The sequence below is a fragment of the Anabas testudineus genome, chromosome 19 (assembly GCF_900324465.2).
Source record: "Anabas testudineus chromosome 19, fAnaTes1.2, whole genome shotgun sequence".
In the NCBI taxonomy this organism is placed as follows: domain Eukaryota; kingdom Metazoa; phylum Chordata; class Actinopteri; order Anabantiformes; family Anabantidae; genus Anabas; species Anabas testudineus.
In genome coordinates, this window is record NC_046628.1 from 5,724,414 (window position 1) to 5,748,046 (window position 23,633).

Sequence of the window (23,633 nt, forward strand, 5' to 3'; positions counted from 1 at the left end):
CTGCGGTTTACAGAAGATTGCTCTGCCAGCTGAACTATCAGGTTTCTGTTCTCATTATATTCTCTTGGTACACTGTGCACAACTTTAATTTTATATTTAGATCTCAAGTTGTCCTCCCGTGCTATTTGAAAAGAGTGTACAAATGCATTTCATGCCAAAAATTAACACAACCATGTTCTAAAACTATTTAATAGCTCTGTACAAAATGAAACAAGGAAATGTTACTGGTATTCTACTATCAAAGAGAAAGTATCAAAGATTAAAACGAACTGAATCGTTACACTTCAATGTCATGGCAAGTACTGCAGAATGTGAAAACACAGCGAAAACAAGCACCGGGCCACAGCTGAAATACCCCTGACGTTCACAGCAGAACCTCAGGGGTTTAGCAGAGCAGCTGAAGTAAACATGAACAATGTGCAGGTGTACCTGAGTCAGCAAATTATGTTGCAACAGATAAAAAAAAAATATGAAGACAAAAGAGATGAATAATTATTTCCTCCTCTGATCAGCAGTGATAATTAAGTGATAAATAAAAACACGTCCTGGACATCCACTCCCTACTCCTGACAACGACAAACACGCCATTTTATGTACAATATGTACAACATTTATTATAATTAATATATAAAATAGACAATGTACTTAAATTTTCACCATAGAAAAAATACAGTACATATAATAAATACAAAGACCATTTTTGTTTTGCAAGTATTACAAAACATCCAGCACAATTTGACAGACGTTAAAATATCGAGAATAAATGCTTTGTCACACTGATATTCATATAGCTAAATATATGCCTCATGTCTTTAGGAGTTATTTGTCAACACACTCTAATGTGTTACAATGCCTGCTTATAAATGATATTGCTAGCACTATTCAGTGGCCTAGACTCCATGACATCCAGGCCCGTTTGTGCACGTCTTGACTCAAACAGGCCTCCTGGACTGATGGAGGTTTTCAAGTGAATAAAGCACCACCTTTTCCCCCCACCTTCTATTCCCAGTCCACCTTTCCTACTTGCTTTCTCCATCATCCAACATCTCCTCAACTTCCTTCTCTCCCTCTCGTCTCCGCTCACCTGCTTTTCTTTAACGTCCCCCGTTTCTGCCTCACCCTGCCAATTCAAAAGTGACCTTAATTTGTCCACACATGTACAAATCCATAGAAAAATAAAATCCCTCCGATGATCCACCGTGACAAGCCAGTACAAACATGCCAAAAAAACAAACAAAACAAAACAAACAAAAAACAATAAACGCACACACATAAAAAATCATCATACAGCAATATGGCCATTGGCTTTGAGCATATTTCTACACTGCTAATAATTAACAAACTGTGAAGTAATCGTCGTCGCCACACAACACAATAATTAGACATGAGAATATCCCCCCCCCGACTACTCATAAGTAAGTACTTCTGAAAAAATGTAGAACATCACAGCACTTGTTAGCTTGTCTTTTCATAATATCTACCTTTAAATACAAATAAAATATAGAATATATCTCTGATAAATGTCACCCAACATTTTTGTCTCTCAACGGCACATACTAACATTAACAGAAAAAAAAAAAACACAAAACAGGAATGTATGCAGAGGATTTGCATCGACGTGAGTGTAATTCCTACCAGATGCGACCCTGCTTTGCCATACTTTTAGCAAAATGACCAACATCTGTTGTTGGGAGGCAGATATGAAAAAGGAAGCCACAGCAGACTGCAGCAGAGTCACTGCACAGTAGGGACTGTGAAATGGGAAATGTGGGATTATCGCTCAGTTAAAGAAGGAGAAACCAGAGAAGTGTGCGACAAGAAACTGGGATTACAGATTGGTTTTAACCTTTCCCTCCCCCTCTTAGATTTGCATTCTTTCAACTCGTACAAACGCTGAAGGCACTGCGTTAACGTGAGAAATGTGTACACAAGCAGAACAGAACTACTTTCCCCTCATACAGAGGGGATGAGTCGGTAGGAAGCATTGACTGAGTGAGCAGCTTGAAGGAATTTATGATTCACAAACACTGTTTTTTCCTCCAACCTTTTCCTGGACTGTGCAATTTTAGCTCCCACAATCCCAAATCCGCATTATCTGAGCAATTAGAGAACTGTCAAATCAGTTTGAGTGTGACACACTGAAAACTATGCCAAGTATCCAGATTGATGCAAACCATTAAAGGGTGACTGCAAAGATTTTCAGCATGCTCCCTCTAACATCTAGGGGAGTTTTAGCTAGAATCAGAGGTGTGTCTTCAGATAGGGAAGGCACAGGGACGTTTAATACCATTCATGTAGATGTACTCCCCAGACCGGAGCCACAGGAAACAAGCTGAAACATCAGTGAAGCTACCCTTTAAACAAAAAACTACACATCTTTGTCTAGAAAATATCCCACGACCTGCCAGCATATCAAGTGACACCAGGGTTGAGAATCTCCAAAGTGATTCGTGCTTTGGGATCCTTGCATGGTAGTAGAGACACGTGATCCTCGCCTGCTGTGAGAAGAAGACAATAACCTCACACTGCAACTGTACGAGGAATGCCGAGTCTGTAAAGGAACCTGCACGTTCATCCACCCTGACATTTGGCTGTTGGTTGGGTGCCGTAAATTGAAGCAGAGAAAAGCTCTGGGTCTGTTGAGGGGTGGAGGTGTACAGTAACTCGGGGTGGGTTCGTCTGGCTTCAGTCAGAGTCCAGTTGGTCGGCGTCTGCTCCCCGTGCAATTCGGGGGAAAGAGTGTGAGGATTTCGTGCATGTCTGTGTGCGAGTCAGTGCTCAACCCCTTGTTCACATTACATTTTTTTTCTGAACACAGCTCTAAACAAATGCATTTCACTAAACGTCAGGCGACTAAGCTGTGGCATTAAGCAGAGGACGCCTCCACCATAACGCAGCTGTTGTATGTGTGGTGACATTACACACCACTCTGTCAACACTGTGGCACACAGGACTGAATTACTCCGCTGTATCATAATGTGAACGAGCAGTTGATGCAGACAAGTGTTTAGTATTTTCCTACTAATATCTTCTTCCTGTTCTCCGGTGCGTGCGTGCGTGCGTGTGTGTGTGTAGTATATGTATGCCTGCAGGTGAGTGTGTTTGCATTGCAGTTTGTGCGTCCCTCTCCCCAGTCTGGTTCCAGCAGCTCCTTCTAGGACGGCTCTTGTTCTCTCTGTGGTTGAGGCTGTGGTGGGCTCTTGACGATGGTGATGACTGAAGCGGTGTTGAGGCGCGGGGCTGTAGCCAGCAGGTTGCCCCCTCCAGCTTCTAGACCCCTGGCGAATCTCTGGAGGGCAGCCAAGCGTGCGCCGAGCCCCTCCAGCTCTTTTCCTCATGCCGGCGTTCTCTGCTCCGAGCCTATCCACCTCCCTCTGAAGCTCCATCTTCTGTTGCTCCAGGGCCTCGCGCTGGGAGACCCGTTTGACCCGGCAGCTGGCGGCGTAGCCCCGGTTCTTCAAGGTGCGCCGGCGCTGCTTCAGCTTCTGGATCTCATCGCGGGGCAGGCCGCGCAGGTGGAGGTTCAGCTCCCTGACTGAAAGGGACATGAGCTCACTGTCCGACAGGAAGGGCACGTTCTCGCCACATTCCTGCTTCACCTGAAGACAAGAGAAGAGAGAGGACGTCAGGATGAAGAAAACAACGCAGAGTTCCCTACAGTAAAAACAGTTTGACTTTTTCCTTAAGATAAAAGTGAGCTGCTTCCTTCAGGCTGTTTGTTACCTTCAGGGCCTTGCTGCTTCTTTCCGTCATGATCCAACTGTCTTCAGTTTTCCTCCGAGTCAACACAGATATAGTCACTCTGGAAGGGCAGAAACACACACACATACGCACACCCAATAAATATGTGTGTTATCACATGTGACTCACAACTTTGTGCCATTTTGGTCCATATCTGGCCATTCACCATGCGCTCACAAGACAGTCAGTCATGCACGCTAAAGAAAAAGGAGAACCCGCAGATCTCTCATGCTTCTCCAAACGCGCTCTTTCATTAAACCCTGCGGCTTGATATGAAAGGAAGAGGAGGTTTTGAAAGTGACATGCCCGTTTCTGTTAGCTGGAATAGTGAGGAGGAAGTTATCATGTCTCTGCTCTCTGGTTGCTCAAAGCAGGTGTCCTAACCAATCCCCTCAACACTTCCTCTTGTCAACACAGCACCAACAATCTCATTGTGCAAAAGTCTAAGAACAAACAACTGCTTTTGTGGGATTCTCTCTCTCTCTCTCTCTCTCTCTCTTGTTAAACTATCAGTAATTTAATCTGCTTTTAAACTAAAATATAATACGACTACATTATAACAGGCACTGACTTGAAGCCAAAATGTGCAGGTGTTTTTTTTTGTAAATGCATTTTGAATAAACTAAATGTAAGGTAGACACGTACAGAACTAAAAAGTCATGCTTGGGTCAAGCTGTGTTTACGTCTGTACTGCCTTAACTCCACTGTATGCAGAAAGTTTGTGTCATTCTCCCTGCTGAACGGTTCACACAGGCAGTGTGGGGACTTCCTACACTCCTCTTAAGGTCAGCTCACAAACGTTGCTGTGTGGGATTAAAGTCCAACCTCTAAGTGGGCCAACGTACACTGTCTTTTTTTCCCTTAGTCATTTCTCGGTTGATTTGGCTGTTGGCTTCAGATGTTGATAAAATGACTCTGCACACTCTGTTTTTTTTTTTTTTGTTTTGTTTTTTTGCTGCTTTTGTTTCACCTCTGTCCTCACAGGATAGAAAAGTCTCCAGGGTATGTTTGCTATTTAGGTAAAAAAAAAATGTTTTGACATTAAAATGTAATGAAGACCAACAAGTTCAACCTTGACATCATCAAACCACAGGGTGTTTTCCCGTGTAGCTTTTGGAGAGCAAATACGTTCACTTTCATATCTATTGGAACACTGGATTTTCTTTGACGAAGTGAGTGGGCTTTCATTTAGTCACTTGTACTCTACACTTCTTTACCTCAGAAGAAGAGAAAGAAAAATGTTTAAAAAAAAAAAAAAAAAAAAGTGAACCAGCAAGATGGCATACGGCCAGACGCAGCCCGTGGTTGCTTTGAGGTTGCTGTTGACCTTTTGGCAGCTTCTGTTATGAGCCAAATACCACTTAGAGAATGATTTACATTTAGACATTTATCACTAAACGCTTTTATCAAAAGCGATTTCACAGGGTCAGTGTGAGGAGGTCTTGGCAAAGGAGCCCTACTGGAGGAGGGTCACAGCTGGGATTGGAACCCCGGTCTGCCCCCAGGTCAAGGGGCAGTTGAATTACTTTTACACTATTACACTTCCTGATTTCAGTCTTTGATTATGAGGTATATTTATGATCTATAACATATCTTTTGCCCTTTTATAGAAATACTTTAGGATCTTGAATGTGGGGGGCATGATCTTTATTTGGAAAGCAGCGTAGTGAAAGAAACTAAATAAGGAAATACGGTGTTGTTACCCAAGTATTGACGACTTTTGAGCAATTGAATGTGGATTGTTCAATTATATTATGAATGCTATTCGCTGAATCATCCAAATCATTTTAAAACACAGCTACAGACACTATAAATGAAGCGTTTTCGTTTTCATTTCATAGCAGAAGTGAGCTGTTGTTACATGAAAGTCTCCTTCAATGACCTTCTGTTTTGGCTTTTTTTTCTAGGCTTCAACACTTCTCTACTAAAAATTCTCACACACACACACACACACACACACACACACACAGGAAAAGTGGATTCATATAAGGAAAGAAACAACAATTTAACTTTTCAAAAAGAAGAGTCACATTTCCTCTGAAAGGGCTGTTTTCTACTGCGTAAACCTGGAGCCCATAACACCAATGCGTCTTAACGACACATGCGGGTCCAGACGCGTGTGCCAAATCAAACACCTGTTATAATAATGTGTCTGATCACAATAAACTCCATTTCCCGAAAGGCGTGGGAAGTGGAGGTTGCAGCAAGCGGTTGTCCAACCAGCCGGCGGACTGTAAACCGATGAGACCGCCGTTTCGTAAAGTCAGGGTGATTCAGCAATAAACCGTTTGCTGAGCTCCGCCAAGACTGCCGGTCTGTCCAAACCCCCGAGCAGCCAAGCTGTGACCACGGACGTGTCCAAACAGCACACACAAATCCACATTTGAACTTTTCGAAGCCCCATCTTTACGGGCACGTTTAAAGCAAATGCCACCAAAGTGGAGCTCAACAAGTGAACGCAGCACCGCCGACTGGCAGCTACCACTGCCGCGGCGTCTCCCCTTCAACGAGCCTCGCCATTAAATGGCTACATAACAAATAGCTAAACGCGGAAACTGTATTTTGTCCTTGTTTCTCCTTCCACAATCCGCCAGTATATCCTTACAGGGAGAGAGGAGCAGCTTCAGCTCCGGGTGACGGCGCTGCTGCTGCTGCTGCTGCTGTAGTAGTAAACAGCCATCACGAGTGGCTTCGACATCCATTTGAATAACACTTGAAATAATCCATTTAAACCGCGTCCACGCACACAGATAGAAAAAAGAAGCGCGCAGACACTGTGGCTGTCAAATACTACGAGTATAGAGGCTTAAATAAGAAGAGCGGGGCCAAATTGTCCGCATCATCTCCAACATGCTAGTACTGTTAACAGTTAGCACCTACCGTCAACGGCTTGTGACGAGCTAAAGCGAGTAAAGCGAACATCTGCCTGCTCGCTCGGCGGCCACTGTCCGACCGATACCACGTCTCTGGTGTTCGGGTCCCAAAGATGGATTCCTGCTCTATATTGTAACGTTTGGTATTATATAAAAGAAATATTTACCTGCTTGATCGAGGCAACTCTGGCGACAAAATGTCAGTCCGCCTTTTCCCGGAATTACTCCGCTGCTCTCTGAGGTTGGATTCTTTCATTCATAAAAAACACTAGCGACAATGACGTCAGGCGTAAAGAATGAGGGCGGAGCCAACCCCGCCCCCACGGTGTACTCCGGGAGGATGTAAACAAGGAATCCCTGCATCCCAGGAAGTTTATCCACGACCTCCGACACTTCTCTGTTCCCAGCAAGGAAAGCCTCTTTGGAAAGGGATAAACGTCACCCTTTTACTGACACTGTCTAATGTGAGCGGCCAAATGATGACAATGTTGGAAAATCAAGGTTGATTTCACTGCACATGCTCCTGCGTAGAAGTGTCTGTGGTGCTGGAATAGTGCTGACTATGTTCGTTTTGTATATAGCTGGATATTTACATTTCCTCTGAGCCTCTGTAGCTTCCAGTGAAATTAATAATAAGTGAAACACATAAAGGAAAAGTACATTTACTTTACAATTTTGATGCACTCAAAATGTCCATTTTATTATTATTTTTTCATTGATTTATTTATGTTTTAAATTACTTATTTTCTCTGTATGTAACTTTAACTATTTGCAGTACAAATCTTGGCTAGACTGCTACATTGGTGTTATCAACAGCATTCAATAGTGTTTAAAATATTTGAAATGATACTTCTACTTGTAGTGTAGAGTACACTTGTGTTTTATTATCAGTTACAAATATGAAACGTCCAGACACTTCTGCAATGTAAATACTGTATACTATACTGTATATATTTTAATGTTAATAACAATATTATTATTATTACCATTATTTACTACTATTATTATACTTTAAACTTTTCTTTATTTTAATGTTTTGTTTGATATCCCTTTTTACCTTGGTTATTACTCAGATAGTGCTTATCCTTTTTAGTGTGTCTTAATATTTTACTAGTCTTCTCTTTGCTTAGCATTACGTTGCTGTGACAGGTGAATTTTCTTCCTTCAGGATCCCTAAAGTCTTTATTTGAACTTACTCGTGGTATGTGGCGATCTAATGTTAATTTAGTTTTCTAACTCCATACGAGTGGTTTACCGATGCTAGTGCTATAATTATATATATTAGTAATCTATCTATCTATCTGGCTAGATTGGATTAATGAATACTAGATGTTATGTACCTTTTAACTACAGGATCCGCTGTTAGACAGCCTGTCCGACAGGTGGCGCTGTGGGTTTTTTGTAACCTACAAACTGACCCATGCTCTGCTGTCGTCATCTGACCCTGACGCTCACGTTTCTTACAGTGACCTCAGACAGTCGTTGAGTCGATGCACGCCTCTTAGCATTAGCTTCATTGAAAGCCGGTCAGAAAAGTATCTAAGCTGACTGTCGGATTAACTGTGTTTTTTAGCGACTTGTTCGTCGTACACACAGCTTAAACAACCCGACCTAGAGGAGGGAATTAGCAGGAGACATGGCTGCGATCGAAGAGCTTTCCCCCGCTGCGGGCCCGGTATCTACCCGGCCCCCTGAGGACGAGATTGACGACGATGAAGATGAAGATGTAAGTAGTTGGTTATTTAGGAGTACTTGCAGGAATGCTAATCAGAATAAAGAAACACGGAGTCATTGTTTCCTATTTCTAGTTTGTCCTCTTCTTGGTTAAACATTGCTAGCTAGCAGGCTACATCGAAGCTAGTTAGCTAACTGGGGTGGCTGTTCTGGCTGACACAAACTGCAAGAGTGTGGTTACGATGTTCTTGTTATAATGTTCTTATAATTATAAAAAATGTTTGTCTGACTAATAATTCATTTACTTATTATGTTGTTTTCTCGAGTATTATAGCAGTAAATCTCCCAGTGTGGCAAGCTACCAAAATGCAGCAAAGACGAATAGTATTTACTAAATTGCTAAATGAAATTGTATTTATTTTCTCTGCATGTTCTTCTTCCTGAGATATCTCGCTCACTGATAGTCTTCTTGTGATGTTTATTATCTGTTGTTTGTCTTGTTAAGCTGGATGAAACACTGGTGGAGAGGTTGTGGGGTCTGACAGAGATGTTCCCTGACACAGTACGCACAGCTGCTGAGGTGTCAGCGCAGTGCTCTCTCTCACTGGTTAAGAAGTTTTACAGGTATGTGTCCAAAGAATTTTTCTCTTAAGCAGTTATTACCCCTTTTTTTTTTGTTACAGCCTGCATGTCAGTGATAAAACAGATTGTTAATCCTTTATCCTGAGATAAAACAGATCTTGACACATTAGAAACTAATTAAGTTGTTAACTTATTTCAGTTTTTCCCGCGCTGCACTTTGGGTGGGCACTACCTCCTTCATGATCCTGGTGCTCCCAGTGGTGTTTGAGACAGAAAGATTACAGCTGGAGCAGCAGCAGTTACAGCAGCAGAGACAAGTGAGTAGAATAGAGCAAGTGCAAAGTTTAGTAATGTGTGCTACTTTGCTTGTTCTTTTAAGCATCCTTGCTGCAGCATTCTGAACAACAATTGTTTTAAAGTTTTCTTTGGGAGACCTGAATACTGGGGATTACAGAAGTCCAGATCATGTGCATGCACCAAATCTCAGAATGTGTGTTTATTTTTCAAAAAGCTGATTTCACAATAGATTTAACCTGACTGCTAAAACCGAGGTCTGAATGTAATGCTGTGTAAAACACCCAAACTTCTTTTCTTTCTCTTCTAAGGAGTAAATGCAGTGTGAACCGGTTGAAAAATGACAATACTCTTTTCCCTTCAGATTCTGTTGGGTCCCAACACTGGAATGTCTGGTGGGATGCCGGGCATGATGCCTCCCGCACCTGGCAAGATGTGAGGGACAAGAAGAGCTAACATGAATCTGAGATCTACTGCTAGCGATAGAGTGGGGCCCGTCGAAAGGAGAGACAGAGAGACACAGAAGGACAAGAACTGTGATTTAAAAACAAAAAAAGATGTGTTTGAACAGAACCAAGGCTCGCTCAAACATATTGAGTTGGCTCATCAAATCAGAGGAGGAGGATGTGATGTATGTACGCTTCTCTCTCACTGTCTCTCCTAACTCTAACATCATGCAAGGACTGATTTCCAGGAGCACTGCTTCTATATTTTCTTTTGTTTTTTATTAAAGAAATCCTTGTATCCGCGTAAATAATGTGTTCTGTAGGTGAAACTTGTACATGTGGATACATTTAACAGAAAAAGAATGTGGACATTGTGCATCTTGGTGTTTGCAGTCGGCAGATATACTTTTTTTGTATTTGCATCATCATGTGCTTGCTGGTTCCACTTATATGTGGAGAATAATATTAAGAGAACATCTGAGTTCACGATGAGACAAGTGCATCATCCTGTAGACAATGTTAACTGATAAGAGTGCAGTCTACAGAGTGACGAGCTGGATTACTTTCGAATCTGACAGTGCATTTACACACTGTCAAAGTGCAATTCCTCTCACTTCAAACAAGCCACAGTTTGGTTTTAATTATATTTCCATATTATATTTCTCTGGTTTTAAACAATAGATTGTATAATGCAGCAACATTAGATTGAATGCTGCACAATTCAAAGATATCCTAGGCCATTGATATTATGAGAAATGCAATATTATTTTGTCCTCATAGATGGAAAGCATCGTAGGTTTTTGGACAATTGTGGTTGCGTTTGTTGATAAGACTTGAAGCTAAATGTCTTAATATTATTCTGATGTCCAATCCAAACAGAATATTCTAACATTTCTCTGTTGTCGTCCACGTGAGAAGATTTCAGTGTCTTTTCTCTGTTCATCACACAAAACCCATGTCACTGTTCGTATTCAACATGCTGCGAATAAAACACCACATCAAATGGAAATGCTTGTATTTGTGTATTTGCTCTTCACCTGTCTATAATCATTAAGGATTTAGGAATTAATGACCATGTTGTTGATTCTATTTTTGTAACCTAAAACAAATAACAAACCTTAGAACTGTGAAAGATTTTGCAGATTTTTAATAGCAAACCTATTTTATATCATCTCAATGTAACTTTTAGCATTAAGGAGAAGCACAGGAGCCTGATTAATTCAGAACGGAAAACAAAGCAAATAAAGCAAATAGAGCCATAATTTATGATCTACTTTACACGTGACACGTGTTTCTGCAATACTTAAGCTCATTAATGTCGGGTTTTAAATTACTGTGTTGTTTATATACCTATAAAACATATAAAAATGTGCCTACAACACACCATAAATAAAAATAAGTCCTGATCTAAACATTTTAAATGCCTGCGCCACATGCTGCCTTTACTGCTTTTTTCCGTCCCTGGTTTTCGTAGTTATAATTACAATTGGCAATTATAACAGGAACTAATTTGAAAGTTCAGAACTGCTATCAATAACGTTTTAAAGAGTTTCTTGTTAATGTTGTTTCATAAAGGTCTTTAGGTACGGTATGGCTTAAAAGATGGGGAAACACACTTTTAAATCAAAAGTATTAACAAGTGATAGGTCAGTTATGTTAGTTCAAGTGGTAAAAGTGTAATTTCCAGAAGCCTTTGAATTAATCCTAAATCGGAAATTCCCGCCAGTTACTGCAAGCTAATCAATTTAGCAAAACAGCAGCTAATGTTTAACTACAACAGTATTTCTGTTATAGCAACATTATATATATAGTCGTTTGTTGTTTACTGTAGTTGAAAACACACACGTTTTAAAGTTATTAGCTTTTGGTCTTCTAAGCTGCTAAAAAAGATCAGATTAGCGTCATCTTACCTTGAGAAAACACCTAACATTATCGTTAAGGCTAGCTACCTTAGCTAGCTAGTTAGGGCTCCTAGCTAACACTGAACTTGTACTTTCTACCACACTCAAAATGAAAGTTGTCGAGGACCAGGTTGTTGAAGATGATGCTAGTTTCCAGGATGATGAGGTGAGACATTTCATTTTAATTAAGTTAACATTAGGTCTTGCTACGTATAATATTGTTTCACTTGAAAATCCCCTCTCATCAATACACAGTTAACTAATTGTTGAATGTTAAATGTCAGAATAGAATAGAATTGCTGCGCTATGAATGAATCAGATGAGCATGAAACATAACACAAGCTGTTAGAAACTTTGCCACAGCACAAATTCAGATCCCTGTCAGAAGCTCGATTACCAATCATCACCATATTTACATATCTCCCAAACTGGAGGAGACACAAGAACTCTCTTCAACAATCAAATTTGCTCTTTAACAACTGTCTCAGGTAGATTTTGTACCTTAACAGGAGTCCTTCTTCCAAGATATCGACCTCCTACAGAAACATGGGATTGTGAGTAAACAGCAGGGATGAAACTAATTCAGAGTCTTCTCATCAAATCAAAAGTCAGTTGTCTATCTAAGCATCCCTGTCACTCCCCACCTATGACCACAGAACATGGCAGACATCAAAAAGCTAAAGTCGGTGGGCATTTGTACGGTGAAGGGGATCCAGATGACTACACGTAAAGCTCTGAGTAACATCAAGGGCCTGTCAGAAGCAAAAGTGGAAAAGATCAAGGAAGCGGCTGGGAAAATGCTGGTAGGAAAGGATTGTCTGCCGTGGAGTTTTCAACCTTTTATAACAATAATAATTTCAACAATAATTTCGTTAACATTTTATCCACATAGAGTCATATTATTTACATTTTAGAATGTCGGTTTCCAGACGGCCTTTGAGTACAGTGCAAGGAGGAAGCAGGTGTTTCACATCACATCTGGGAGCCAGGAGTTTGAGTTAAGAGTTGCTGTTAATGCTGATAGTCTGTAGACTGTAGGATTTACACTGTTGAACACATACAGTACTGATGTAATATTGATAATTGCAGAGCAGATTAGATTCATTTTTGTGGTCAAGATATTGTGATATAGCTTAAATCTTATCCTGGTCATTAGTTCAGACAATTAAGTTTACTTTGGTCATTAGACTGTTTTAACTATTCAATATTAGATATTTTAGATGTACTGGCAGAAACTGACTTGATAGATAAAAAAAACGTTTTCATTGTGTGTTATATATGCTTATTATCTTTATAACTTTATTTCTACAGCAAATTGTTGGGTGGAGGTGTAGAGAGTATGGCTATCACAGAGGCCTTTGGAGGTAATTATGCTCTTTATTTATGTATTTCAATTGTTAAATACAGTATACTGTGCATTTTTAAATGTATCAAATCTGTCAATGTGCTGGACTTACTCAGAGCTCCTTTCATTATTTAATCATGCAGAGTTCCGCACAGGGAAAACCCAGCTGTCCCACACACTTTGTGGTGAGTCAGGAGCCTTTTTAAAATGTCTGCACCAAAGCAGTAAAAAATAAAAACACTGTAATCAAATAAATTCAATAAAACATACTCTGTGCTGTTTTTCCAGTCACTGCTCAACTGCCTGGCGAGAATGGGTACTCGGGTGGAAAAGTCATATTCATCGACACAGAGAACACCTTGTATCCATACGATGAATAGAACAACCATATAACATTTGAACACACGCAACAGTTTGAAAACATGCTCGTGAGAGCTGTTTCTTCAGGAGGTGTCATAATATAATGATTATAAATAACTGTTTATATGCCGGTATGAATCCTTCTTGTTAATATGCTTCACATTGTCCTTGACTTAGTTCCAGTCGTCCAGACAGACTGAGAGACATCGCTGACAGGTTTAATGTGGACCATGATGCTGTGCTGGACAATGTGCTTTACGCCCGGGCCTATACCAGTACAAACACTTTACTAAAAACCTTTCTGGCAATATAGTTTCCATATTTTAGTGTTGAAGTTGCTGCTTACTCACTTGCCAGGTGAACACCAGATGGAGCTGTTGGACTTTGTAGCAGCCAAATTCCATGAGGAAGGAGGAGTCTTCAAACTGTTGGTGAGTAGAAGAAAAAACTCAGGCAAAATTTCCAAGAGTAGTGATTTCCATCCTCCAACCTTTCTTCGTCCTTTTCTGCTCTGTCCTGTCACCAGATTATTGACTCCATCATGGCTCTGTTCAGAGTAGACTTTTCTGGTCGTGGAGAGCTGGCTGAACGGCAGCAGAAACTGGCCCAGATGCTCTCCAGGCTGCAGAAAATCTCTGAAGGTCTTAGCCAGGAATGTGCCTTTATGTAAAAACCATAGACTTCAGCCATTTTTCTCATGTTGTATAACACAAGGAACTTCAGAAAGTAACACTGCTGTTTGACTAAGTCAGCTTTGTGGCTTATAAAGCATAATGTTACTAATAATATATTTTCCATTTTGCCAACTTGTTCTCTTTAATTTATGATGTCTTTAGAGTACAATGTAGCTGTTTTCATCACCAACCAAATGACAGCAGATCCTGGTGCGGGAATGACGTAAGACAATGGCACATTCTCTTATTTGTATCAGGGCGATTACTTCATTACAGCTATTTTAGGTTTTATAACAACATTTTACTTTTTCTCTGTTTTAGGTTTCAGGCTGATCCCAAGAAGCCAATCGGTGGGCACATCCTCGCCCATGCCTCCACGACACGGATCAGTCTGAGGAAGGGGCGTGGGGAGATGAGAATTGCTAAGATTTTTGACAGGTAGTCAGCAGCTTTAGTGTAATTTCCTTGTTTCAGCATGTCAATGAAAACTCATGGACAAATATTATTATATAATATTAAGTCAAGCAAGTTTAGGTTATGATGTTTCTTTTTCATTGCCATATTTATCAGTAATATTCTGTAATCGTTGAATGATAATAATGCTATTAAATATTTATAAATGATTCATAATTCACAAAGCAAGTTAGTGAGTTTTCTCCCATGAAGATTTTTTAAATACTAAATGACAGCTGGAGATATAAATATTAACTAGACAAAATGAGATGTGATTTTCCACACCCAAATAGATATTGTTTTATGACAACAAGGTCTATATACCAAGTGTTTTTCAAAAGCTCAAGGCCTGAAAGCATCTTGATAATCCAGCCCAAATTTATCTTTATATGAGTAGTAAACACTCCCTTGATAAACCCATGTTTGTTTGCTTATCAACAACAGAGACCTACATGTAGAAAGAAGATAAGAAAATGTATCTTATAACACAACTTTGGTGGGATGAACTGATACGGGGTGGGCTTGCTGTGCACAGTGTAGGACTTCCAGTATGTGGGTTTTATGGTAACAGGAGGAGCAGTGTGAAAAATAAGTTATTTGGGGTTTATAACTAGAACCAAGTGTTGTTTTAGACTTTATTTTGAGGACTTGCATCTGGCCTGAGCCTCAGATTTGGACAGATTTGAATGGTGAAGATGTCGGTGACTGAAGTTGGTCACACAGTTTGGTCACTTTGCTTTCAGACACATTTGAGGCTGAAACTTCTCTCTTGTTCCTTTTTTTTAGTCCGGATATGCCTGAAAACGAGGCCACATTTGCCATTTCTGCTGGAGGGGTTACTGATGCCAAAGAGTGATGGATAAAAGGAAGAGAGACAGATTTCAACTTGGTTCCATGTTCCACTGAATTGAAAGTTTTTATTTTATTGAATCTTAACTTGTTACACTGAAAACCTCTGTGGTGCTTTTTATATGTATGTCTTGTGTTTCATGTGTTTCAGAGATGTTAAAATAAACAATAAAGATAGAAGACAGCTGCTTGTCTGTTTTCTTTTCTATATTTAATCATGATATAAAAGAAATCTGATGAATACGAATTAAAGAAAGTTCGTGTTAACGTGAAGGTCCAGTGAGCAGGACTCCGCTGCTGCCCCCTAGCGGTGCCTGCAGGACGTGCAGCTGCTGAATACCACTTCTCGTCGGCTACGGATCCATATGCTTGTCAAAGCCAGGCTTCACAAAGCGATGGGAACTTCTCCAAATCAGCTACTGAGAGTCTAAAACACACCAGCAACTAAACGCGTATTAACGGAACCACGAAAATCATCCACGTTTCCTGGTAGTCAACTCTGGAGATAGCAGCAATGGACCCGAGTGACACAGCCCCGGACTCGTGGGAGCTGGAGGAGGATGCCGAGGCCCCGGCTGCCGTGGCGGGGCTACCGACCGCATTCGCCGCTCTTAACGTTAACGCCAAGCCGTTTGTCCCAAACGTTAACGCCCCGGTGTTCGTACCGAGCTTTCTTCAAAGCGGCACCGTGGAAATGTCGTCTTCAGACGGTAGGTGAACGCCAGACAGGTGGCCTGAAGTTAGCTTAACTTGCTAGCTCTCATGCTAACCCAGCTAAGTTAGCCTTCCTGTCTGCAACTCGCCGAGCTCAGTTTAGCCAGTTCCACAGTGATCGCATTTCCACCAGCTAATCAACAAGTCTGCAGTGTTAGTCATGAGTTGTACAAGTGTAGTAGCTGATTTATAACGCATTAACAGACGCAACGGCACGTAAAACGTGACCGCCATGGGTTGATAAATATTGATGAAAGTTTGACATGCTTTGTTTTCTCTCCTCTAAGGTGCCCCTGATCCGGTTGCCAGCATGGAGGTGGCAGAAACAGCTGGTATGCATCCACAGTGTTCCGGCTATTGAGTTAGAAATCTGGCTGTCAGACAAATTATTACCAAAGAACAGCTGTGGTTAGAGACCTAGTGTGCACATTTACATGCAGTCAGATTGGAAATCTCAGGTTGAACGTCAGGTAGAGTGGGAAACCTGAGGTGTCTGGTGTAACTTTACTTATTGGCAATGGTAAACCCATGTGCAGCAGCCTACGTATGATATGATGCAACCTCACTTGTCCATGCCCGAAATAGACATCCCATTGGCAGACACACTGTTCTGTGTCAAACTCTGCATGTCAAACCCTAACCCTTCTTCTGTGCCTCAGAGCAATTTCAATGAATTTAGTTACTTAAGAGAAATACTGCCAGCTTTTGTTACCTATCCTTTTAATCAATCTTTCATTTTAAAGATATTTAATTTAAAGTGGTGTAGCTCTACTCAAGTTACAGAGAACAGGTGGTGGTTTTTGAACCAGGGGCTGAGCTCTGCAGCTGTGAGTGACATAGGTAGGAAAAATAAAATGATCAGATAGTGAAAATCATTTTCTGCAGACTTATTCTTGGTGATCCTCGTCCCTTTAAATATCACAAAACATGTCTTTAAGACAGATCATAATTCCAGCATGAACAAAGTCACAAAAGGCTTTCTGAGGTTCCAGCGGCCGTTCTCACAGGCTGATTATAAACAACGAGGCTTGAGAAGAAAATAGGCATTGTACATGACTGCTGGGCTGCATAATTTCATAGTTACGAAAATGGGAGGCTTATTTGTGTGTTGCTATGCGAAAATGCTTCATCTGCAGGGCTCAGCAGATTTCAGTGTACTCTTAATAGGCTTGTTCTTTTGGCACTTGTTTGCTCCATGGAACATCGCAATGATTGTGTTACTAGTTGGACACAGGTAGTAGACTAAACACAGTGACACATTACAGTAAATGTAGATTCAAGAGTACTACAATAGTAGCATGCACCATGGTATTTCGTTATAACATAATTGTTATATATGTTTCACCATCTAAACATGGGACATACTTTGTAGATGACTGATTTCTAACATTAACAGAATAAAAGTAGTGGGTGGGTAACCAGGGTTCAAAACTAATTTGGGTATGGGAATACATACTGTAAGCCAGTTTATTTTATTTACGTAAATCATGCTAAACCTGCAGTCACATTATGATACAGTAGATCAGAAACCTGTCACAATAGTGACCAATAGTCATGCTCAAAAGAAGCACAATGTCTGAGGTAAAGCATGTGAATGATAATGATGGTGCACAGTGAACAGATGAATGAGGTGACTTGAGTCAGTGCAGTTTCTTTTTGGAGTGCGTATGAGCTGTATCTCATTTCCAAATGTGGTAATGAGAAAGAATTGGCAGAAACGTCACAGATGAAGCCTATGATTCAGAGTCATTCACTGATGGTCAGTCTGCAGAATTACATCCTAGCCAAGGCGTGTGTCATGTTCCTCCTCCCTCCAAGCCGTAGGCTGTGTACCAGACATCGTGCAGAAGTAACAGGTCTATAGGTGTAGTAAATGTGTGTGGTTCCAGCTCCAGTGGAGAATGGAGACACAGAGGCAGACATGACCACAGAGGAGGAGACGTGGGAGCAGAAGGAGGAGCCTGGGGGAGGTGGCGGTGGTGGCGGACAGGAGGACGTAACGCCAGGTGGAGCCTCTGAGGAAGGTGCTGCAAGAAAAGAGGATGAGGAGATGATGGAGGAGGAAGAGGAAGAGATACCAATGCCCAAAGTGGCCCCAGCACCGCCAGATGCCCCCAAGAAAGAACATGTCAACGTGGTCTTCATTGGTCACGTGGGTGCGTCTCTTTTGGATATATAAAGTATTATTTTTGTGTTGTGGGGGATATTGTAGAAACTTTATTTCATCTGATGAAATACTTTCTTGTTTTTGTGTTTCAGATGCTGGCAAATCCACTATCGGAGGACAGATCATGTAAGTAAAAATCAGTGAAGTCGCCCCTTAAACATTCTATTATGATAAATAAGAAGTCCTCACTGTTGAGGAAATCAACAACTGGAAAAGCAGGAAAGCAGCACTAACATGGCTCTCAGCTACCAACAGGCTGACTGTTGCGCAATAATATTTTATAGTTTAAGCCTCAGCCTTAGATAAAATTGCTGTTATCTTGTCAGGTTTCACTTTCTTGGTGTTCTTTGCTAGGTACTTGACTGGAATGGTGGACAAGCGAACGCTGGAAAAATATGAAAGAGAAGCGAAAGAAAAGAACAGGGAGACATGGTGAGAAAGGCTTGTGATGTTTAGATTAATTGTTCCGCACAGCAACTGATGACTGGTGTATTTGCTTTTAGGGAGGTTTTAATGCCATTTCTTCTTAGTTATACTTTATTATATACAGTGGAATTCAAAAGCCTCATTCAAATCTCTGATATTATAACCATTTGTGTTACATCTTACACACACACACAAAGCTCTTCTTTAGAAAAATGTGTTACGTCTGTGAATGCTGATTATTCTCTGATAATTGGAATACGGCTATAAGCCTACTGTAACACTGTTGTAGCTTTAGCTGAATACATTTAATGTACTGTACTGTAGAGTAACACAATAGGCTGTCTGTCTAAAATATATAAGATCCAAGAGCCCTAAATGTGATTCACCACCATAGATAAAATTATGAATTCATTATTCAAGTATATATTGCAAGGGCTGTGTTCGCACATTTACAAATAAATATGGTTGCTGCAGGTATCTGTCGTGGGCCCTGGACACAAACCAGGAGGAGAGAGACAAGGGGAAGACTGTTGAGGTCGGGAGAGCTTACTTTGAGACTGAGAAAAAACATTTCACCATCCTTGATGCCCCCGGCCACAAGAGCTTTGTTCCCAATATGATTGGTGGAGCCTCACAAGCTGACCTGGCAGTTTTGGTGAGATGAACAGGGTCTAACAAGAAACCAATACGCTAATGAAATCATGGATAGATACTGTATGTATAGATATACTATACTTCTGCTAAATGTTGGTCACTAAATGTTTTTTTTTCTATTTTGCTGTTGTATCAGGTGATTTCTGCAAGAAAGGGAGAGTTTGAGACCGGCTTTGAAAAAGGTGGACAAACAAGGGAGCATGCCATGCTGGCTAAAACAGCAGGAGTCAAGCATCTCATTGTCCTGATCAACAAGATGGATGACCCCACTGTCAACTGGAGCCTAGAAAGGTAAAAGACATGAAAATAGATACTAGTTTATTTTAGCCTTCACACGATGTGGGTGATAATTCTGCACTAAATTACTTAAAGAAACACTACATGACAATGTCATCTTTATGTTTACTTTTCACAGGTATGAGGAGTGTAAGGAAAAGCTGGTGCCATTTCTAAAGAAAGTGGGCTTCAACCCCAAGAAGGACATCCACTTCATGCCTTGCTCTGGACTCACAGGTGCCAACCTCAAGGACCCTGTACCCGAATGCCCCTGGTACACGTAAGTCAGTTCTGTGAATGTGTTTCTGTGACCTACACTGCGAACTGTACCTGGACGCCTCCTGCTGCTCTGCTGACGTGCTGCGTCTTTTATGTAGACAAGCTCCATTCACCTAAACAGTGGTGCTTTGTTATCTGTTCACAAAGCAGTATTAGGAAATCACTGCATCTGTGCGTTACTGCGTTGCAGCAATTTCTGGAGTCAGCCTTCATGTCAGGACATGAAGAGAGAACACAAGGTTCATTTCGTGCCTGGGCCGCAAAGTCACTGTTCAACACTTGTGTTTTCAAGCCAGATCAAATGTGGGTTTGGTGCTTTCCAAATACAAAATGCACATTGAGGAACCATCGAACAGTTTCAGTTCCTTTAATCCCACATTAGTATTATTTTATGGTATAAATTTACTAGTGTCTCTCATTTGAATAGAGCTCACTAGCGCTGACAAAATGTTAATTCCCAGTATTGGCCCTATTTCATCTGCCTTTATAATGAAACAACTTTTTAACCTGAAAGGTTTTAAAAATGTTTTTTTGTTCATTTGTACTTATGAGGTGTAATTAACACATTTAAGAACCTGCTGAAAACAGGTTCATTGAGATTAGTGAAGCACAACTTGGATATTTGTTCACCCTGTGGCTTTATGTGAGGTTGTCAACATTTAATACTTCATTGGTGAAGTTTTCCCACAGGTCTGAACAAAAAAAAGGATTCAGCAGATTTGTCCTCTGGTAACCTATTGACCTCTAATTGACTCGAGCTGATGAATAATCTTTTTCTTATATTTCTTTTACCAGGGGTTTGCCATTTATAGCCCACCTGGACAGTTTGCCAAACTTCACCAGATCCAGTGATGGACCAGTCAGACTACCTATTGTCGACAAGTACAAGGTGAGCAGCTGGAGGGCTTTGATTCTCTTTCTCAGAACAGACAAATGCAAATCTGTGGCAGCTTGTCTTTTCTACTGCACTGTCCTCAGCAGATGAGTGGGCGGAAAATTTCTTTTGGGTTTTGTTTACTTGGCCAAAATGTTTTTTTGCTCCATCTCCAGTTTGTCATTTTCTTTCCTTTTGGGTTATTTTCTAAGAGCACAGAAACAATCTTAAACACACACACACACACACACACACACACACACACACACACACACACACACACACACACACACACACACATACTGCCACCTCTGCAGCATTATTTCTCTTTAAGATAATTCAGCTTCTTGGCACTTGTGTGTTTGTGTTTAGATGTAGATAACAGTTCAGCACATACTGTCAGAGTTATTTTGGAGTGCTCTCCTGTTTCCTACATTAGCCATCAGCTCTATCCTTTCTTCATATGTCAGGTTTTCTATTTATCCTCTTGCCTTTCTGTTGATTAAACAGTCCTCTCTCCCTGCCTTTGCATAATGGCTGTACATAGCAGTTATGTGACTAAGTGGTCCCAACTGGTGTTGTTATGCTTCAATTAACTGGGTGGTGAATGCTGATGGTCGCCTTGCCAAGACTTAGAGCAGGGCCACACAGCTGTGGATAAAGTGATTACTCAGATTATTTTGTTAGGGACTGGAAATATAAACATCAGCCACGATCGCTCCCGGCAGAAGTGATTCATATTGTGTAATGTGTTGGTAATGCCTGTAAAGACTGAAGGTTTTTAAATTATCGTAGCTAATAGAAAGATGAAAAGGTAATATTATAACAAACATAAAGGCAGAATACTTTGTTTTGGTGATTTTAGAATGTGTCTGAAATTCAGGTAACCTTTCTTCAAACAATGGGTTGAGCAAAAAAATGTTTCTTTGCTTTCTTCCAGAGAGTTTAGAAGATTGCTGTCAATCTCGTGTCAAAATTTGAAGCTACAGCCAGCAGACAAGTTTAGTTTAGCTTTACACAAAGACTGGAAACGACTCACCAACAAACATGCTTCATCTCTCTTGATTTGAATTGGTCTCATCTTTGTCAATGTGTGTGTTTTTGCAGGATATGGGCACAGTCATCCTCGGGAAGCTGGAGTCTGGATCTATCAGTAAAGCCCAGCAGCTGGTCATGATGCCAAACCGGGTGAGATCTCCTCTGTATGACTTTGCTTCGTCTCCCATGGCACCAATAATCCTTCTGCTGGAAATAACTTCAAGGCCTCGTTCTAACGTTAGACGTGCTGCAGTCTAGACAGAAAAGATCCTGAAGTGAACTTTCAGCTCTACCAATGTGTGCTGTTTCGTTTTAGTAAAGGAACATTGTGTTCATTTACACATAACTGTGTTTGTGTGTGTTGCAGCACACAGTGGAGGTATTGAGCCTGCTTAGTGATGATGTGGAGACAGATGATGCAGGTCCTGGAGAGAATCTGAAGCTGAGGCTGAAGGGCATTGAGGAGGAAGAGATCCTCCCTGGCTTTATCCTCTGTAGCCCTGATAACCTCTGTCACTCTGGACGCACCTTTGATGCACAGGTAAAGACCCGATGGCGCTGTTTGAAGACGAAATACTGGGAGTAGGTCATATCTACTGTTTTTGTTGCTGAATTGCTTTGATCCTTTTCATTTCAGATTGTGATCATTGAGCACAAATCAATCATTTGTCCTGGTTACAATGCAGTTCTTCACATCCACACCTGCATTGAAGAAGTGCAAATCACAGTAAGTTACTGTGCTGCTTTCCAAACTACTGCTGGGAATGTTATGGTGTTAGGCTGCATTGTGATTGGCCCCTGGCCTGACTGGTCTCTGGTTAAATTGTTTAAATCCTTACTACAGGCCTTAATCTGTCTGGTGGACAAGAAGACGGGGGAGAAAAGCAAAACACGACCACGCTTTGTTAAACAGGACCAGGTGTGTATTGCTAGGCTCCGGGCAGCAGGAGTCATTTGCTTAGAGACCTTCAAAGATTTCCCTCAGATGGGACGATTCACATTGAGAGACGAAGGTAAGAGCCGGAGCTTGCTCCTTTAAGAATAGTCATGTGCTATAGACTTGATTTGCTTGTGTTCATGTTTCTCATTATTTTTCTAGTCTCAAATGACTGTTTTGTCCTTCACATTTCTTCATCCACTCCTCTACCAGGCAAAACTATCGCCATTGGCAAAGTGCTGAAACTGGTGCCTGAAAAGGACTAAATGCAATAGTGGCAGCATGCATGGAGTTCTTCCACTCGTCACCAGAGGAGAAACGCTGCTAGAGCCGACCCAAACAGCTACTCTCTTTTTACACACAACTATGCTGAAGAGATGAATGACAAAGAGCGAAGAAGGAGAAAATTGCATCAAATGAAGAAAACAAGACTGAATCAGTTTTTATGATGAACAATATGAAACGAGAGACCAAGTCCAGTGTGTCAGCTTTCTCATATTGAGAGCTCAGCTATGCCACTAATGTAGCTACATGTCCCCCTTCTGTACTCCCATGGCTAACCGCGCTGCCGGCTGGCCACGCCATTTGTTTTTAGAATGGAGATGGATGCAGTGAAAGAAAAACCCACAGAAAGATTTCATATCCTTCAAAAGAGCAGAGTTAGTCTGTAATTATAATTTGCAAAGTGCATCTCCCTGTTTAAGAGTGGGATTAAGACTCCAGCGGACATTTTATTTGGCTTTAAGGATTGCTGTACCAGAAGTTTTAGTTTGGTCTCTCTCCACTTGTGATGGTTAAATGGATTGGCATATTACTCTGATGAACCAAGGAGAAACACACTCACGCAGACAGACATACACAGCTGTTACATAATCTAAACTGAAAATAAATGATTGAGCTGCAAACATAAAGTTGTATTTGTCTTCATTTTATTATGTATAAGTATTTGGGATGGGCAGAAGTCTGTGTCGACTAATATGGAAATCAAATAATACATACTGTAATACACTGATAATAAAATGGGCTGCTGGCTACAGGTACCTGGTGGCAAATGGTATCAGTAGAGGTTTGCCCAA

General features: G+C 41.0%; 4 protein-coding genes across 5 annotated transcripts; 3 read left to right on the forward strand and 1 right to left on the reverse strand.

Moving 5' to 3' along the window:
- Positions 1-3,006: 3,006 nt before the first annotated feature.
- On the reverse strand, positions 3,007-6,881 carry maff (v-maf avian musculoaponeurotic fibrosarcoma oncogene homolog F). The gene is given in 4 exon segments (XM_026351665.1): positions 3,007-3,331; positions 3,333-3,599; positions 3,724-3,802; positions 6,782-6,881. Coding segments are annotated over 4 exon segments (612 nt in total). The 5' UTR covers positions 6,871-6,881; the 3' UTR covers positions 3,007-3,154.
- Positions 6,882-8,055: 1,174 nt separating this feature from the next.
- tomm22 (translocase of outer mitochondrial membrane 22 homolog (yeast)) lies at positions 8,056-10,619 on the forward strand. Its single transcript, XM_026352225.1, has 4 exons — positions 8,056-8,340; positions 8,794-8,912; positions 9,070-9,187; positions 9,529-10,619. Exons 1-4 carry the CDS (start codon positions 8,251-8,253, stop codon positions 9,601-9,603), a joined length of 402 nt encoding a protein of 133 aa, XP_026208010.1. The 5' UTR covers positions 8,056-8,250; the 3' UTR covers positions 9,604-10,619.
- A 730-nt stretch (positions 10,620-11,349) lies between these two features.
- dmc1 (DNA meiotic recombinase 1) lies at positions 11,350-15,367 on the forward strand. 2 transcript variants are annotated; one of them, XM_026352224.1, is made up of 13 exons: positions 11,350-11,677; positions 12,000-12,065; positions 12,168-12,314; positions 12,426-12,508; positions 12,823-12,875; positions 13,000-13,041; positions 13,145-13,217; positions 13,400-13,491; positions 13,574-13,647; positions 13,743-13,857; positions 14,053-14,113; positions 14,212-14,328; positions 15,130-15,367. In XM_026352224.1, the coding sequence occupies exons 3-13, from the start codon at positions 12,171-12,173 to the stop codon at positions 15,197-15,199; spliced, it is 924 nt and encodes a 307-aa protein (XP_026208009.1). In that variant the 5' UTR covers positions 11,350-11,677; positions 12,000-12,065; positions 12,168-12,170; the 3' UTR covers positions 15,200-15,367. The 2 variants fall into 2 exon arrangements, with proteins under 2 accessions (XP_026208009.1, XP_026208008.1); XM_026352223.1 differs by having other exon boundaries at positions 12,021-12,065.
- Positions 15,368-15,501: 134 nt separating this feature from the next.
- Positions 15,502-23,164, forward strand: gspt1 (G1 to S phase transition 1). The gene is made up of 14 exons (XM_026351478.1): positions 15,502-15,902; positions 16,194-16,238; positions 17,796-18,062; positions 18,166-18,199; positions 18,428-18,505; positions 18,974-19,154; positions 19,290-19,444; positions 19,569-19,709; positions 20,504-20,597; positions 21,690-21,770; positions 21,988-22,161; positions 22,258-22,347; positions 22,465-22,633; positions 22,771-23,164. Exons 1-14 carry the CDS (start codon positions 15,707-15,709, stop codon positions 22,821-22,823), a joined length of 1,758 nt encoding a protein of 585 aa, XP_026207263.1. The 5' UTR covers positions 15,502-15,706; the 3' UTR covers positions 22,824-23,164.
- Positions 23,165-23,633: the final 469 nt, after the last annotated feature.